At 42.9% G+C, this 18,847-nt stretch overlaps 1 protein-coding gene across 4 annotated transcripts in view; it reads right to left on the bottom strand.

The window, feature by feature from the left end:
* The window catches only part of RPTOR (regulatory associated protein of MTOR complex 1), a 704,097-nt gene that overhangs the window by 54,089 nt on the left and 631,161 nt on the right, over positions 1-18,847 (bottom strand). For all 4 annotated transcript variants that reach the window (XM_063961080.1, XM_063961083.1, XM_063961081.1 and 1 more), the window contains exons 18-21: positions 17,661-17,778; positions 17,439-17,579; positions 13,929-14,087; positions 3,995-4,113 (exon numbers count right to left, since the gene is read on the bottom strand). In XM_063961080.1, coding sequence (XP_063817150.1) covers positions 3,995-4,113; positions 13,929-14,087; positions 17,439-17,579; positions 17,661-17,778 — 537 coding nt within the window. The remainder of the gene's footprint in view (positions 1-3,994; positions 4,114-13,928; positions 14,088-17,438; positions 17,580-17,660; positions 17,779-18,847) is intronic.

Below are 18,847 nucleotides of genomic sequence, written 5' to 3'. Positions count from 1 at the left end.
ACATGCCTGAAAATAAACAGATAAAATAAATGCAGAAAACTCTTAAGGAGCTTCCAGCAACATGCCCGGCTCCTCCAGGCACATTTTCTAAACTGAGTCTGGTAGGAGAGGCATAGAGGGAGGAGCCAGTGCACACTATCAAATTCTTAAAGTGCCCAAGGCTCCTAGTGGACCAGTCTATACCCCATGGTACTAAATGGATTCCCAGTATGGTCTAGGATGTAAGAGAAATACGGGTACACCAGTGACTTAATACTAAAGCAAACAGTCAGCAATATTGGCAGCAGAAGCCCCACAACTCCAATAACAAGCAAACTAAACTGCAGCCTCAGAAATCCCAGCAAAACTCTTACACAGCTCACTGACAAACAGCAACACAAGATAGGAGAGAATCAGCCTAAACTGCGGAAAACTGCGAGGAGTCCCTAATAAGGCTGCCACAACAAAGATGGTGCCGGTTATCAGGGAAAATGGTGCCAAACAAAAGATAGTGTGTGCTTAACATGTTTCTGCAGCACTAATTGGGGAGGGATCGGAGCCTCAGATGCCCACTCTAGTTCCCTTTAACATCTCCTCACCCACCATGCACTATCTGGGGAAGTGCTGTTATGGGCACTGTGGCCTTTACAGAACGACACTGTCCAAACCAGAAGCTGAAGTCCTCAAGCACCAGTGGGGGACCAACTTACCAGCAGAGTTCTCCCTGCACCGCCAAACCTGACCTGAATCCCACAGAGGAAGGGTCTGGTCTGTGCCTATGCCGCTAAGCCTGTCCTGCAATGCAAGTGGCGGGCATATCTAATAGCTGCGGCTGCTGGGCAGGGGAACTTTAGGTGCAGGCACAATAATTGGGACCCAGCACACCAGTGTGTGTCTGGTGGGGATACGGTCATTAGGTCGACCACTATTGGTCGACATGCATTAGGTCGACATGAGTTTAAAAAAAATAAAAGTTTTCATACTTCTTATACTTTACGATCCACGTGGACTACGATTGGGAATAGTAACCTGTGCAGAGTTCAGCGGTAGCGGAGCGAGGCACCTTGCCCGAAGCATGGCGAGCGAACACGGTACACTAATTGGGGTTCCCTGTCACTTTCCGAAGAAAACGACACCCAAAAAAGGAAAAAACAACAACAACCCTCATGTCGACCTTTTTCCATGTCGACCTAATGACCATGTCGACCAATAGTGGTAGACCTAAGTGTGGTCGACCTAATGACCCATACCCGTCTGGTGAACCCCCCATGGCCAAAATAATGTAGGCTGAGGCAGAGTAACAAAACTGGGTACTGGTGAAATGAACCTTATAAGGGGGGGTTAAGTGTGTCAGAAAGAATTCTAATAAAAACAAAGGCCTAGAAATCTTTGTGCCTACTCCAAAGGCACTAAATAATAAAAACTGACTAGCCAGCAGAAGTGGGTGGGTTGAGAGGGTATGGATTCAGCTCCTATAGCTGTAACTATTTAGTGCCTACTCTTCAGCTTAACTCATCGTATTCTAGTGTTCCCTGAATAGTACAAGAGAGAGGAAATGCCTATTTGTTTTTTACTTACATTTTGTTGGTTTCAAAATGATACTAAAGATGGAAAAATGTCTGCCATGATTCATCTATACACAAAGACCTGCAGATTCAATAGGGGTGTGTAGACTTTTATATCCCCTGAATGAATCATCTTTCCTTATTCCCTTTTCATCACATGATCTAGGCTTATGTAAGCAGTGTTAATGTGCATGCTCCCGGATCACTGAATAAAGCTAGAGCCTCTCACAGTTTCTACAGTAACACTTTAAGTATGTGGAGAAACATAAAAGCAGCTTACTATTACATTATCTCAGTAGGTTTTATTTTCTCTTATTAGGGTTCAAGATATGCTACCTCACATACTCTTGCAATGAGAATAGGATGGGAGTGGTTTAATGAATGGAGATTTTTCAGCCAATAAGAATCCAGGATTGCCTGTTCTCTACTAACTCTTACATTACCACAGACTACACTACTACAAATCATATTTTTGTGAGAAAAGGGTTACCATGGTCATTCTATGTAATCCTCTCAGTCTGGACCTATCAGAATCCCTGTGTTAAACCTGATGTCTGTGCAACTTAGCTTTCCACGTGAATAATAATAATAATAATATTTATATATCACTTTTCTTCCTATAGGACTCAAAGTGCATGGTTACTTTGGTCATATAACCATGAGCAAGAAATTGTGCCTGTGTGAATATGTAGGAAGAAAAAGCTGAACTAGAAAGATAATAAAGTGGTTTGGTTATTATAGGATAACAAATCTCTGGATGTTCAGGAGTTAAATAAACAGTGTAAGTCCCCATCACTGGCAAGAGAAATGGAGAAGGAAAGGTATGAATGAGCAGAGGAATCCTCTATATGGCTACACAGTACACACACGCTGACATGAAATGTTCCTTGTTCATAAGACTGTTGGCCGCTGGGGAACAGCTCTGCACCACTGTGTATACAGTACACAAAGAAATGCAGCCACAGTAATGTTCAATATACAAAGACAGCAGGGAATTCCCCACCAAGCTTGTCATCTAACCTTTCTCCATCTTATAGCATTATAATCATTAATTATTCGGTTTCCTCTCTACAGGACTACACACTTTCACCCTACATTTATCTCATGTTAGATAGTCTATAAAGAGGACATACAGGCTATGCAAAATCCCTATTCTCCCTTTCATTTGAGTTGTAACAATGTCACATCCCATGCTAATAGGGATCCCATCATCTTGTGGTCATAGAGCTGACTGATGAATAATTTTTGCCTCATTTTCCACATTTTAAAACAGGGACAGCAATTATAATAATCATGTTATCTATATATTAATGTATTTATATGGCACTTTTCTCCCAACAGGACTCAAAAAGTGCTTATAATGACAGACGCTGCAGGAATCCAGTAGTATCGTGATCACGCTCCCTGTCAGGCCCTCTCTGGATTAATAGGTAAACTATGACAAACACTACTTGATCAGCCAAGCAGTCACTTACATGCTTGGCTGGCCAACAAATTATGTGTTTCCTGCCACTGTGCTACCACCAGCCGGGTTTGTTTGCACAAGAGGATAAGGAATACTCTTGCTTTATCTAATTCATGAGCCAGTCAATTATCCATTTTCTCAGCAATAACTTTATTGTTTATTAGTTCATTGCATACAGGGACAAATATTTTTCTATATATTTTACTGTATATAATACAGGGAAATTAGGCAAACACACTTTTGAAGTTCTGTTTTTTTGTATCTTATAACTAGTTAGTGCAAGCCAATTAATTCCTGTTTTCAGCTAGCAATCCCAAGTATAAAATATGGATTGCTGCATTTAAAATTGAAAGTACGGCAAATTTTAAAAAATGTTGAGAATCTAGTTTGAGGAGTATCCCTTTTGTGAGCACTAGGGGACTAAGTAAACTGGCTCTAACAGTACTGGAAATAAAGAGAGGATTAACACAGGTCTCCCCTGCACTGCACCATATCTGCCCTCTACTGGTGAAAGTCCTTGCACCAATGTTCTAAGATTTCCTAATCAAAGCATTTTGAACTCTGTATTCTGCAAATCGGAGTACAGGTTCCATCCCCAAATCACCCAGATGCGGCTAAAGCAGTGACTAGTGACAGCAAAACGCTGAGAATCACCAAAATAATTTTGTACTTACTAACAGTACATATCTAAGAGGGGAATACCTATCGGCGTTGGTCACATGAGTGAATGAGAAAATAAATTAATTCAGAATTTAACGATTATATTTCTATACCCACTTCTCACTGACATTGACACACAGCCCTGCATTTAAACAAAACCTAAATAAAAATGACATGTAGCAGTGGAGAGTGAATTTTCTCTGAACACTCACATAAAGTTGAGAATTTAGGGGTTGCTTGCCACACATTACCATAAACACAAAAATTAAACAGTAGACATGACATATGTGTGCACAGAGGAATAGACTACAAAGAAAAACTCTACCTTGTAGGCAATGCTGTTCAGCACTTTCATGGCAAGGTCTGACGCTTCTGGGTATGGGTCTGCAGCGAGGTGAAGCAGAACCCTCCATATCTGAGTGTAGACACTATTGAAAGAAACCCCTACAATGGAAACATGGTGTATGTGAGATCAGAATCTGCCTCACGTTCTCTAGCCAAACATTTTAAGGTATAAAAGGGTTATCCCACTAGCAGCTGTTTACTGACATATATGCAGTATGATGGGTAACCCTGAACAAAAGTTATTCTCCTTAAAAGTTGCACATTTAGTATCAGAAATCAATTTCAGGCAGAAAACTGGCAATTACTGCAATTGATAAACCTATAACAATCTGCTAACGCATGTTCTGTGATGGTAAATTCACAATGGAAGCAATGCAAATATTTAACATTTTACTGGAGTTGCCCTTTAAAACGTTTTCATTATATAGAACAATTTTTTTTTTAAATCAGTCATTCAATATACAATTTTAGCATCAATATTTTCCAATTTAGTGTATAGAAGGTATTTCACAAACGCTGTTTTGTAGGTTACAGCATGGGATCATAGTAATACAGTATTGCACTCAAAAATGACAAGCTGAAATATATAGAAAGTAATTTTTCTTAATCGGTTACCCAAAGCCACCAATGGGAATTGCATTAGCTGAGACATTACTGGATATTTCAGGGGTTAAGTTCAATTCTTCTTATTATTATTACTACTACTATGATTATTATGAGACTAGTACATTTTTACACAGTAAAGTCTTACTGGTGAAAACACATCTTTTGTTTTTGTAGCTACATGATAAATACATTTTTATTTGACTATGCTGGTGAACACACAAAGCAGTATACGTTTACCCCTGGCATTGCAATCGTAGGAACTGCAAAATCGTGACGTTATAAAGAGGACTTACTAATCAGCAATCCATCAACGCCAGCGTAGTCCATTAAAAATGTGAATATACATGAACACAATTTCAAAGATGCCTGATGCTCCCTAATAAATTAAGATCCAAGCACATGCACAACCCCCCCCACCAAAAAAATAATTATTATTATATATAGTATGTGGGTGTATATATATATATATATATATATATATATATATATATAAAATAGGATTTTAATACCTACCGGTAAATCCTTTTCTCTTAGTCCGTAGAGGATGCTGGGGTCACATCAAGAACCATGGGGTATAGACGGGATCCACAGGAGACATGGGCACTTTAAGACTTTCAAAGGGGTGTGAACTGGCTCCTCCCTCTATGCCCCTCCTCCAGACTCCAGTTATAGGAACTGTGCCCAGGGAGACGGACATTTCGAGGAAAATAATTTATTGTTAAACTAAGGTGAGATACATACCAGCTCACACCTCAAGCACGCCGTACAACATGGCATTTAACACAACGCAAGTCAACGGCATGAACATTATCAGCAACAGGCTGACTATAAACGTAACACAACATGTGTGTAACCACAACTAACTGCAGATACAGTACGCACTGGGACGGGCGCCCAGCATCCTCTACGGACTAAGAGAAAAGGATTTACCGGTAGGTATTACAATCCTATTTTCTCATACTTCCTAGAGGATTGCTGAGGTCACATCAAGAACCATGGGGTTATATCAAAGCTCTAGAAAGGGCGGGAGAGTGCGGATGACTCTGCAGCACCGATTGACCAAACTTGAGGTCCTCATTAGCCAGGGTATCAAACTTGTAGAACTTCGCAAAGGTGTTTGAACCCGACCAAGTAGCCGCTCGGCAAAGTTGTAATGCCGAGACCCCCCGGGCAGCCGCCAAGGACGAGCCCACCTTTCTGGTAGAATGGGCCTTCACCGATTTCGGTAACGGCAATCCAGCCGTAGAATGAGCTTGCTGAATCGTATGACAGATCCAGCGCGCGATAGTCTGCTTGGAAGCAGGAGCCCCAATTTTATTGTGAGCATACAGGACAAACAGAGCCTCTGTTTTCCTAAACTGAGCCGTTCTGGCGACATAAATTTTCAAAGCTCTTACTACATCGAGAAACTTCGATTCCAGCAAGGCGTCAGTAGCCACTGGCACCACTTAGGTTGGTTCAAGTGGAACGACGAAACCACTTTTGGCAGAAACTGCTGATGAGTCCTCAACTCTGCTCTATCTTCATGGAAGATCAAATAAGGGCTCTTGTGAGACAAGGCTGCCAATTCAGACACCCGCCTTGCGGATGCCAAGGCCAACAGCATGACCACTTTCCAAGTAAGGAATTTCAACTCTACCTTCTGCAAAGGTTCAAACCAATGAGATTGAAGGAATTGCAACACCACGTTAAGATCCCATGGTGTCACAGGGGGCACAAAGGGAGGTTGGATGTGCAACACACCTTTCACAAAGGTCTGAACTTCTGGAAGGGAGGCCAATTATTTTTGGAAAAAAAATGATAAAGCTGAAATTTGAACTTTAATTGAGCCCAACTTTAGGCCCGCATCCACACCGGCTTGTAGAAAATGGAGAAAACGTCCTAACTGAAATTCTTCCGTAGGAGCCTTCTTGGATTCACACCAAGACACGTATTTTCTCCAAATATGGTGGTAATGTGTAGACGTTACTCCTTTCCTGGCCTGAATAAGAGTGGGGATGACTTCCTTGGGAATACCCTTTCGGGCTAGGATCTGGCGTTCAACCTCCAAGCCGTCAAACAAAGTTGCGGTAAGTCTTGGAACACGCACAGCCCCTGCTGTAACAGATCCTCCCTCAGAGGAAGAGGCCAGGGATCTCCTATGAGTAATTCCTGCAGATCTGGATACCAAGCCCTTCTTGGCCAGTCTGGAACAATGAGGATCGCTTGAACCTTTGTTCTTCTTATGATCTTTATCACTTTTGGAATGAGTGGAAGAGGAGGAAACACGTATGCCGACTGAAACACCCACGGTGTCACAAGAGCGTCCACTGCTATTGCTTGAGGGTCTCTCGACCTGGAACAATATCTCTGAAGTTTCTTGTTGAGGCGAGACGCCATCATGTCTATTTGAGGAATTCCCCAAAGACTTGTCACTTCTGCAAAGACCTCTTGATGAAGACCCCACTCTCCTGGATGGAGATCGTGTCTGCTGAGGAAGTCTGCTTCCCAGTTGTCCACTCCTGGAATGAAGATCGCTGACAGAGCGCTTGTATGCCTTTCCGCCCAACGGAGCACCTTTGTGGCCTCTGCCATTGCCGCTTTGCTCTTTGTTCCGCCCTGGCGGTTTATGTACGCTACTGCTGTTATGTTGTCCGACTGAATCAAGACGGGCCGAAGAAGATGTTCCGCTTGCAGAAGGCCGTTGTGAATGGACCTTAACTCCAGAACGTTTATGTGTAGACACATTTCCTGGCTTGACCATCTTCCCTGGAAGCTTTCCCCCTGCGTGACTGCATCCCAGCCTCGGAGACTCGCATCCGTGGTCACTAAGATCCAGTCCTGGATCCCGAACCTGCGTCCCTCTAGGAGGTGAGAGCTGTGCAGCCACCACAGGAGTGAGATTCTGGTCTTGGAAGACAAGGTTATCCTTCGGTGCATGTGCAGATGGGACCCGGACCACTTGTCCAACAGGTCCCACTCAAACACTCTGGCATGGAATCTGCCAAACTGAATGGCCTCGTAGGCCGCCACCATCTTCCCCAGCAACCGAGTGCATTGATGGATCGATACTCTTGTTGGTTCCAGCATTTGTTTGACCAGGTTCTGAATTTCCAGAGCCTTTTCCACTGGAAGAAAAACTCTCTGTAATTCTGTGTCCAGAATCATTCCCAAAAACGACAGCCGTCTCGTCGGAATCAACTGTGATTTTGGCAAGTTTAGGAGCCAACCATGTTGCTGCAGAATTGTCAGGGAGAGTGTAATGTTCTGCATTAATTGGTCCCTGGATCTCGCCTTTATCAAGAGATCGTCCAAGTATGGGATAATCGGGACTCCTTGCTTGCGTAGGAGAACCATAATTTCGGCCATCACTTTGGTGAAAACCCTCGGAGCCGTGGACAGACCAAACGGCAATGTCTGACATTGGCAATGACAATCCCGAACTGCAAACCTCAGGTAAGCCTGATGTGGGGGATAAATTGGCACCTGCAAGTAGGCATCCTTTATGTCTACCGACACCATAAAATCCCCCTCCTCCAGACTGGAGATCACTGCCCGGAGAGATTCCATCTTGAATTTTAATTTTTTTAGATAGAAATTGAGGGATTAGAGGTTCAGGATTGGTCTTACTGAGCCGTCTGGCATCGGGACCACGAACAGGCTCGAATAAAAGCCTTCTCCCTGTTGTGACGGGGGAACCCTGACAATGACTTGATTGTGACACAATTTTTGTATTGCGGCGCATACCACCTCCATGTCTGGAAGAGAAGCTGGTAAAGCTGATTTGAAAAATCAGTGAGGGGGGACATCTTGAAACTCCAGTTTGTACCCTTGGGACACTATTTCTAAAACCCATGGGTCCAGGGCCGAACGAGCCCAGTACTGACTGAAGAGCCTGAGACGTGCCCCCACCGGTGCGGACTCCCGCAGAGGAGCCCCAGTGTCATGCGGTGGACTTGGCAGAAGCCGGGGAGGACTTCTGCTCCTGGGAACCAGCCACGGCCGGTGATCGTTTACCTTTTCCCTTTCCTCTAGTAGCAAGGAAGGGAGATCCTCTGCCCTTTCTGTATTTATTGGGCCGAAAGGACTGCATCTGATAGTGGTGTGCTTTCTTTTGTGGTGCAGGCACATAAGATAAAAATGATGACTTACCCGCGGTAGCCGTAGATACCAAATCAGCGAGGCCGTCACCAAACAACACCACCTTTATCTGGTAGAGACTCCATAGCTTTCTTAGAGTCAGCATCAGCATTCCATTGATGAATCCACAATGCTCTCCTAGCTGAGACTGCCATGACATTGGCCCGTGATCCCAAGAGACCAATATCTCTCGCAGCTTCCTTTAGATAGACTGCAGCGTCCCTGATATGACCTAGTGTCAAAAGAATGCTATCCCTATCCAGGGTATCCATTTCAGATGACAAGTTATCTGTCCATTTTTTCGATAGCACTACTCACCCACGCAGATGCAATGGCTGGTCTGAGTAGTGTACCCGTGGTGACATAAATGGATTTCAATGTACTTTCCTGTCTACGATCTGCAGGGTCCTTTACGGCTGCCGTATCAGGGGATGGGAGAGCCACCTCTTTGGACAGCCGTGACAGAACTTTGTCCACAATGGGGGGTGACTCCCATTTTTCCCTATCCCCAGAGGGAAACGGATACGCCACTACAATCCTTTTGGGAATCTGAAACTTCTTGTCAGGACTTTCCCAAACCTTTTCACAAAGCGTGTTCAGTTCATGAGAGGGAGGAAATGTTCAGTTCATGAGAGGGAGGAAATGTTACCTCAGGTTTCTTCCCTTTATACATACAGACCCTAGTATCAGGAACAGTAGGGTCCTCAGTGATATGTAATACATCTTTTATAGCCACAATCATGTACTGAATGCTCTTTGCCAGTTTTGGATCTAATCTGGCATCACTATAGTCGACACTTGAGTCAGTGTCCGTGTCAGTATCCGTGTCTGCCAGCTGGGCAAATGAACGTTTTTGTGACCGAGTGGGGGTCTGGACTTGAAATAACACATCCTCTACGGATTTCTTCCAAGCCTGGTTCTGAGACTCAGATTTATCCAGTCTTTTATTTATCAGAGCCACATTTGCGTTCAAAGCACTCAAAACATTCACCCAATCAGGTGTCGGCGGTGCCGACACGGTCACTCCCACAGCCGCTTGTGTTACTAACATAGTCTCCTTTTGGGAAGAGCACTCCGCCTCAGACATGCCGACACACGTGCACCCACCACACGCAGATACACTGGGCCTATAGGGGACAGACCCACAGTAAAGCCTGTCAGAGAGAGACACAGAGGGAGATATTGCCAGCCCACACCCCAGCGCCCAAACCCGGTCTGAAAACAATACAGGAAATGTCCCAGACTTGCAGCGCTTTTATAAATTATATATATAATGCACCAAAATCACTGTGCCCCCCCCCCGTTTTGCACCCTGTTTCTTGTACAGCAGTGTGAGGAAGGACCAGCGTCTCTGCAGCCTTGGAGAGAAAATGGCGCCGGGCTGTGTGGGCTAAGCCCCGCCCCCGTAATGGCGCGCTTCAGACCCGCTCTTTTTTAAAACTTTTTATACTGGCGTGGGTACGGACAGTGCCCTGGCACTTAGTCCGCTCTTGCCAGGTAGTGATTTGAGGATAAAATGCTGCCCAGGGCGCCGCCCCCCCCCCCCCTACACCCTGTAGTGCCTCTGAGTGTGGGAGCATGGCGCGCAGCGCGGTCGCTGTGCGGTACCTCAAAGCCATCACTGAAGTCTTCTGATCTTCTTCTACTCACCTGTCTTCTGACTTCTGGCTCTGCAAGGTGGGTGACGGCGGGCTCTGGGAACGAGCATCTAGGCGTACCTAGCGACCAGACCCTCAGGATCTAATGGTGTCCTGTAGCCAAAGAAGCAGAGCCTTTAAACTCACAGAAGTAGGTCTGACTTCTCTCCCCTAAGTCCCACGAAGCAGGGAGACTGTTGCCAGCAGTGCTCCCTGAAAATAAAAACCTAACAAAGTCTTTTCAGAGAAACTCAGTAGAGCTCCTCAGTGTGCATCCAGTCTGCCTGGGCACAGATTCTAAACTGGAGTCTGGAGGAGGGGCATAGAGGGAGGAGCCAGTTCACACCCCTTTGAAAGTCTTAAAGTGCCCATGTCTCCTGTGGATCCCGTCTATACCCCATGGTTCTTGATGTGACCCCAGCATCCTCTAGGACGTATGAGAAATATATATATATATATATATATATATCTATCTATATACACACACATATATATGTACTTGGATCTTAATTTATTAGGGTGCATCAGACATTTTTGTAGCTCTGTACATAAACGTTTGTTCTAGTTTACAGGTATGTTATTATTACTTAATATTGCTCTCACACAGGCTTTAATAACCACTGTGACAGTTTCTCATGTGGGATGCATTTACCCCTTTGCTGCCATTCAGTCACATGTAGTAACTGTGATTCCTGACTAGGGAAGACTGGAGACCAATTAATAAAAATACAAATCTGACGGGGAAGCGGAGTCATTTCAGCACTATAAGGACTGTAACAAAATATGCAAAAAGGAAATAAGAGCGGCTAAAGTAGAAACTGAAAAACTAGTAGCAAAGGAAAGCAAAGCGAATCCCAAAATATTCTTTAAATACATTAATAGCAAGAGATTAAAGAAGGAGAGTATAGGCCCTTTAAAAGACAAGTTGGGAGTCTTAAGCAAAAATGATAATGACATAGCGGACACACTAAATGAGTTTTTTTTCAACAGTATTTACTAGAGGACCCAATTCAGGGACTAACACAATCTCAATAATGAGAATATCCCACTGATAGGTACTTATTTAAGCGAGGAGGTAGTCTGTGACCGATTAAAACATTTAAAGATTAATAAGTCACCGGGTCCCGATGGAATTCACCCAAGGGTTCTAATGGAGCTTCACTCTGAACTTGCAAAACCGCTATTTTTGCTCTTTAAAGGATTCAGTAATATCAGGTATGGTTCCCAAAGACTGGCGTATAGCGGAAGTAGTGCTTATATTCAAAAAGGGAAGTAAAGCTGAACCAGGTAATTATAGACCAGTTAGTCTTACATCTGTAGCGGGGAAAGTATTGGAAGGTATTCTAAGAGATAGTATTCAGAAATTCATTGAAGTCAATAAGGTCATTAAAAGGAATCAACATGGATTTGTGAAGGACAGATCCTGTCAAACCAACTTACTTGGCTTTTATGAAACAGTAAGTGCAAACTTAGATCAGGGTAAAGAGGTGGATGTAATCTTTTTAGATTTTGCGAAAGCTTTCGACACTGTACCACACATGAGACTTATCTACAAGCTACAAGAAATAGGGCTAGGAAGCACAATATGCATTTGGATCAAAAATTGGTTAGATAATAGGGAGCAGCGCATTGTGGTTAATGGATCTTTTTCAAATTGGACTGAAGTGTTAAGTGGTGTGCCACAAGGCTCAGTATTAGGACCGCTATTGTTCAATATTTTCATTAACGACCTAACAGAAGGTCTAGAGAGCATGGTGTCAATTTTTGCAGATGATACCAAATTGTGTAAAGTTATAAATACGAAGGGGGATGCTGAGTCGCTTCAGAACGACTTAGTTAAATTAGAAGCATGGGCAGCGAAATGGAGAATGCGCTTCAATACAGACAAGTGTAAGGTAATGCACTGTGGTAACAAGAACAAAAATAACACCTACATACTAAATGGGGTAAAATTAGGGGATTCTGTACTGGAAAAGGACTTGGGTGTCCTCATAGATAGCAAACTAAGCAGTAGTACCCAAAATAGGATTGCAGCAAAGAAGGCTAATAAGATATTAGCATGCATAAAACGGGGAATTGATGCTAGGGACGAGAGTGTTACTACTCCTGTTGTATAAATTACTAGTGAGGCCACACCTTGAATACTGTGTACAATTCTGGGCACCATACTACAAAAAGGATATCCTGGAGCTAGAAAAGGTTCAGAGGCGGGCGACCAAACTAATTAAGGGCATGGAGACGCTGGAATACGAGGAAAGGCTTGCAAGGCTAGGCATGTTTACATTGGAAAAGAGGAGACTAAGAGGGGACATGATCAACATCTACAAATATATAAGGGGACAATACACAGATCTTGCGCAGGACCTGTTTTTGGTTAGATCAACACAGAGAACTCGTGGACACTCGCTCAGGTTAGAAGAGAGGAGATTCCGCACAATACGGCATAAAGGATTTTTCACGGTAAGGACGATACGTGTTCGGAATTCCCTGCCTGAGGCAGTTGTAATGGCAGACTCAGTCAACACCTTTAAGAATGGATTAGATAAATTCCTAATGGATAAGGATATCCAGGGTTATGGTGCATAGTCATGCACTATAGTTATTATAAAAAAGAGGGATAAAACGTAACGGCAGACATCAGCAGCAGTTAAAATTTTATACCAAATAATCCTGCATAGGAGACCACAAATAGGTTGAACTTGATGGACAAATTGTCTTTTTTCAACCTTAGATACTATGTTACTATGTAATGTGAGTAACCCCAGGCAGCAGTGAAAGGATTGGCGATTGTGTCTTTCCTCTCTGACTGATAATTTTTGAAGGTTTTTAAAAGTTCCCTTTGATGAGTATATTTTTCCTGAATCTGTGCGATTTGTAGCAGAGGCAGCTATTAATGATCACTGTGAGCCCTAGAGGACTCTGAGACTGAAGCCAGCAAACTGGGATCAAAAAGGAAGAGGGAGAAGATTAGAGGCAATAACAGGGTGGTGGGAGGAGTGCAGAGAGTGAAGAAACAGTATAATGAAAGAGGAGGGATGGTAGACGAAATGCAGAGAAAAAGGATGCAGAAGCGATGAATGTGAGTAAAACATGAAGTAGTCCTGGTGAGATAAGAGTCTTACGGACCATGTACATTCCTGCATATATCACACACAGCTTCTTAGAACATGAAGACAATTAGGAGGGGGAATCCCACAATGAGAAAACTGGATGAATGAGATAGTAATTTGTACTCTCTTTGTAATGGTGCGGGTTCAGTGAGTTACATACTGAGAAACATATGCACAACAAGATCACAAGTTTAGTCCAATGCTTCTCAAAATTAGGCCGGTGCATGTTTTCCATCTCTCCTTGCTGGAGCACAGGTGTATTCATCACTGACTGCCACATTTTAAAAGATCTGCGGGTGGTTCTAATTATTTTACTTGTGATTCTGTGAGGACACCTGGAAAACATGCACTGACAGTGTGTCCAAGGACTGGATTTGAGAAACAGCGCTTTAGATCAATGTTTTTATACAGGTTTATCAATGTTTACACTTAGCGCTCTTACCTATTAGAGAATTGAGCGAGGAGTAGGAGCTGACACGTCTCATCTTATCGATGGTCTCGAAGGACAGAATGTACTCTTCGTTATCAGGACTCCCCAAGGTGCTGCTAGCGCTGCTGCTGGTGCTAAGATTCCCAGGAGAGAACGCTGCAATACCGCCCCCTGAGTAAAGATGACAGAGTAGAGGAGACACTTATGATTGTGTACATGAAACACTGCTTCTGACACCTAACCAATAGTCCAGAAGCCTTTCTCTGGGATTCCGACTAATGGCCATCACATTGCTGTACTGAAATACTACATGATGGAGTAGCCCCGAGGGCGAACTTAACAAATGACCATATGGATGATTTTATGATACTGTATGTAAAACAAAGACGCACCTAATAAGCAGAAGGTACATTCCTTTACATGTCTCAGCATATTTACGTTTAATAATAAATGTGCGATTTGCTATTTGCCATCATTAATTTTTTCAAGGTAAGACTAACCCTAAGGAACACTGCACTGTGTATGATGCTGGATGACTTGGCAGCGCGCACTGGCTTCAATTATAACAAAATAACAAAAAACACCACCAGTTACAAACATCACAATTGTAGCATCCAGCAGTTACAGCACGCACACACACACACACACACACACACACACACACACACACACACACACACACTAAAGAATTTATTGTGCACCGGCTCACGGACCCCATCTATACCCCCACAGTACACTGCACTCCAGTATCCCCTATGGATGTAGGAGAAAAAGGCAAATGTATTAGACAGTAGTACATTTTGAATTTTATGAAATATGGGATGCAGTTAAAATACCAGCTGTTGGGATCCCGGTGCTCAGGAGACCGACGCTGGAATCCCAACAGCCAGTGAAACACAGACGCTCACAATCCCTACTACCGCCAGGTATTCCCACTCGGTTGATGGGTCCACGCCACTGACAGAGTGGGAATATAACCTGTGGAGAGCACAGTGTGACACTGTGCCCGAATCGTGGCGAGTGTACCAAGCCCGTGAGGGGACTTGCTGCCTCGCTGTCGGGATTCTTGCAGCTGTCGGTATACTGACAGCCAGCATCCCCCTGTTTGCCGGGATATCATATGTATTCCATGAAATACATACTGTATTTACCAATAACACTGGTCTAAAGAACCATCAGGGATATTTGGCAAACATTTACAGACATAGGTGATAATTGGTAAACATATATAGACATGTACAGTAGAGTGGTATGCAAATTGTGCTTTTTGTGCCTTCTGTACATTTTTATTTTTTTTGCTCCCGCACACCAGAATTTCTTATGCAATCATAGCCAGACATTTTGTGCTTACGTCTCCTTGTGCTAAAGGGGACTAGCACGGGTTTAAGGTGTCACATGGTGTAGCCAAAATACAGCATTGGTATGTTCGAGCAAAACGTGTCCTGTGCTGACCACAAGATAGACGTATATGTGCCTGTTTGGATGTGGATCACTTGCAAATGCAAACTTATGATGGACATCAGAGGCCATTTCTGATTGGCTGAATGCATCAGAATCATTTATGCGACTACTAGTAGTAGTAAGAAATAAGTAAAAATCTTCCCCCGGCACATTGAAAAGTATCAGCAAAGTATCAGCAATGAGATGTGAATACTACATAATAGAAATACAGAAATCTCAGTTGCATATCTTTGCAAACATATATGCAACAGAGATCTCTGTATTTCTATTCTTATTGAAATCTCATTGCTGATACTTTGCAGGTTGCTGGGGGAAAATGTTAGCTTTTTTTCTTGTCTAGAATAACCCCTCCCTTTTATGACCCTGAGAAGGATTATACAATTGATTGAGCAGCTACCAATTTATATTGCTGTTCTGTGAGGCATGGATGGGACCAGCATTTGGAGGTCATGCTGGTCCTTATAGTGCAATTTGGAGGCTCTTGGGGTGCCTCCATGTGAGTTGGCTTTCAATTTAGATATATTCAAGTATAAGTATCATGTAGCAAAACAATATGCATTTATATGACCCAGAGTGTGTGCTATTATTACGTAGCGTTTGGGACCGCCAGAAACAGAGATGCCTTGATGCAGCCTGGCAGCTTGATAGCTTTGAAAATATATGCAAAGGAGATCTCTTAATTAGTATTTTTATGTAGTATTCAAATCTCATTGCTGATACTTTTCAGTGTGCTGGGGGAATATTTTTCTTTTTATCCCGCATTGTATAACCCCTCCATTTGTGCACCTGAAAATAATTATTAAATTGATTGAGCAGGTATCATTTTATATTACTAGTAGTAATAGTAACATGTTGGTGCTAAGATCTAATCCCATTATTACAGTGATATTAGTAATCAGTCATCAGTAACAAGTCATATTTTTATATCATCAAGAGCAAGGCAAAGAATGTGTGTATTGATTTAAACATAATAAAAATGAATTTTGTGTTTGTGTGGTGCTTTAATTTACTTTTACATGTCCAATGCAACATTTTTATTAAAATACTATCCAGACATGTACTATATTGTGTATGAATTGTAATTTTAGTATTTACTATAACAACTGTGAAGCCACAACCTTCTGGTGTAACCCAGGTGCATATACTACAGTTGTATCCAGGACTAAAACAGGTGATTATGCAACCCTGCACCTTCGTATAGGTGGGTGCATTTAGTTCTTGTGATGTAAACACAAATTGTACTCAGCATGTGCCTTTATCTGGTAACTGGTGACCATATATAGTTCTTATAGGACATTTGTAAAAACTAAAGACATTATGGGGGGAATTCAATTTTGGGCAAATTGATGCTGCTGCAGTGTTTAAACGCAGGCAATGGCAGCCCGACTGGAACCCTTTGCCTGGCCAATTTGCACCCCTATTTGCTCAAAAGTGCTCTCTACCCTCTGGGGTAGCAAACACTTTTGAGCAAGATCCTGCCGCCGTAAAGTGCGGTGTGTGTCGTGCAGATTAGGCTGGGCGAGATCATCGCCGGCAACTGAATTCCCTCCATGAGGTAACTGGTAAACATTTTTAGATATTATAAAGCAAAATGTAAACATTGATAAATATTAAGTAGTAATTGGTAAAGTTTTATAGATATTATAAAACAACCTGTAAACAATAATAGCCATTTTAGGGTAACTTGGTAAACATTTCTAGACAATATGAGGTAATTGGTAACCATTTGGATATTATAAGGTAAATCGGTAAATATACAGTATGTAGATATTATCATGTTATTTATGTAGAAATTATAAAGTAAAGGTTCTAAACCTACAGTAGGTTGAGAGTGACTACTGTACGGTTATTTAACATGTCTTCCCCAGATCTGTGACACATGGATATAGCAACTTTGCTTTTTTAACATTTCCTATTATTCCTACTATAATATATGTATACATTTAGATTTATTCTTTGTCTGAATTAAAATCATTTGTTTTGTTCCAACTCATGAAAAAAAAATGAGCTTGATGAGGGAAAAATGGTTCTTTCCAGCCAGTATTTTTACAACCATCTTACCCTCTTCCGTCAGACTGAGGTTTTGTAGAGACTTGTTCAAGTTTCGAGGGGTTGTCACAGCCCGGATGTTCCCGTAGGAACTGACAGATCGTAAGCGAGGGGTGCTGGGTGCTTCTCGCACAGGAGTCAGACTGCCTGCCTCTGAAATGTGGGTACCAGGTTATGAACATACAATCCGAATAGGAAGAGTCTGCTATAATGTATTTAACCAGCAGCACTCACCCATGGAAGCTGGAGACGGGAGAGGATAGTTCTTCTCCTCTTCCATGAACTGAAGTGCAACCGTGCAGAAATTACTCTCATACTGTATAACTAAGTGACTGAGAGCAACAACCAGCTCCTGGGATAACAGAAAGAAAGATATGTTATCAAATTTTGTGACACAATAGCATATAGAAGAACATGATGAGGGAAGAAACGTTCTTTAGCAAAGACAAAAACATGCACACGTTGTAGTAGTCTGTAGCATCAATATCAAAGGCAACATAGACACAGCGGCGTAACCCAAACAATGTAATGTAAAGTAACATGGGCACTAACATCACAGGGAAAATGGCCATATTTTTTAAAATATCACAATAAAGTGTTGTCGTTACCAACCTGCACTATAGGAAGACAATTTGTGGGCAGAAGAATTGCTCATGAGAATACAGAAAGGCCCGAGAGATGTTGCATGTGACACGGAATCAGCCTCTGCATCAGCTAAACCAGTTAGAAAATAGAAAAAAGTGTCTCCTATCTAATACCACTTTTCCACCCAAATACTGGGTCTGACCCAAGATTTGGAACACAGTTCCAAACCGGGTCAGACCCGGGACTGACCCTTTCCACCGCAGCCCCGATCCAGATTATTCCCAAGTCGGAGCCATTCACACTGCACGAGTGGAGCAGCGTCCGGAGTCTTTCACCAGAGGTAGAGACTCTGGCTCCACCCCCTGACATCACTGGCCCCACCTCCAAATGTGGGATAGCGCTGCAGGAAGAAGCCTCCCCGCCATCAATCTCTCTATGGTGAAAACGGGAGCCGGGTCAAATGACCCATTTTATCTGTTTACACTGCCCCTTAATCCGGGTCCTACCTAGGATCAATCCTGCAAGATAGCCAGGTTGTATTCCCAGGTCACTGGACCCAGATTAACTCTTTTCAACTAAGCCACAACTCGGGTTATCACGCCAATAACCTGGGATTTAGCGGCACTGGAAAAGAGATCTAAGGGATGTTGCTAGTCTGTCATGAATTTGTAGGCTATATTTGACATTTGTACTTTACACCAAATGAGTACACCCACTGTGGACCTGAAAAGGTGCCTCATGTGGGTCACTGGTTATTAGCGATTTGATTGGGTCAAAAGAGAGATTCCACATGCACCACAGCAGATAGTTTACGGTCTACTTGTTTCCACACATAC

The sequence above is a fragment of the Pseudophryne corroboree genome, chromosome 3 (assembly GCF_028390025.1).
Source record: "Pseudophryne corroboree isolate aPseCor3 chromosome 3, aPseCor3.hap2, whole genome shotgun sequence".
Lineage (NCBI taxonomy): Eukaryota > Metazoa > Chordata > Amphibia > Anura > Myobatrachidae > Pseudophryne > Pseudophryne corroboree.
The sequence above is the reverse complement of the archived record's forward strand: the minus strand, read 5'-3'. Positions and strand labels throughout refer to the sequence as shown.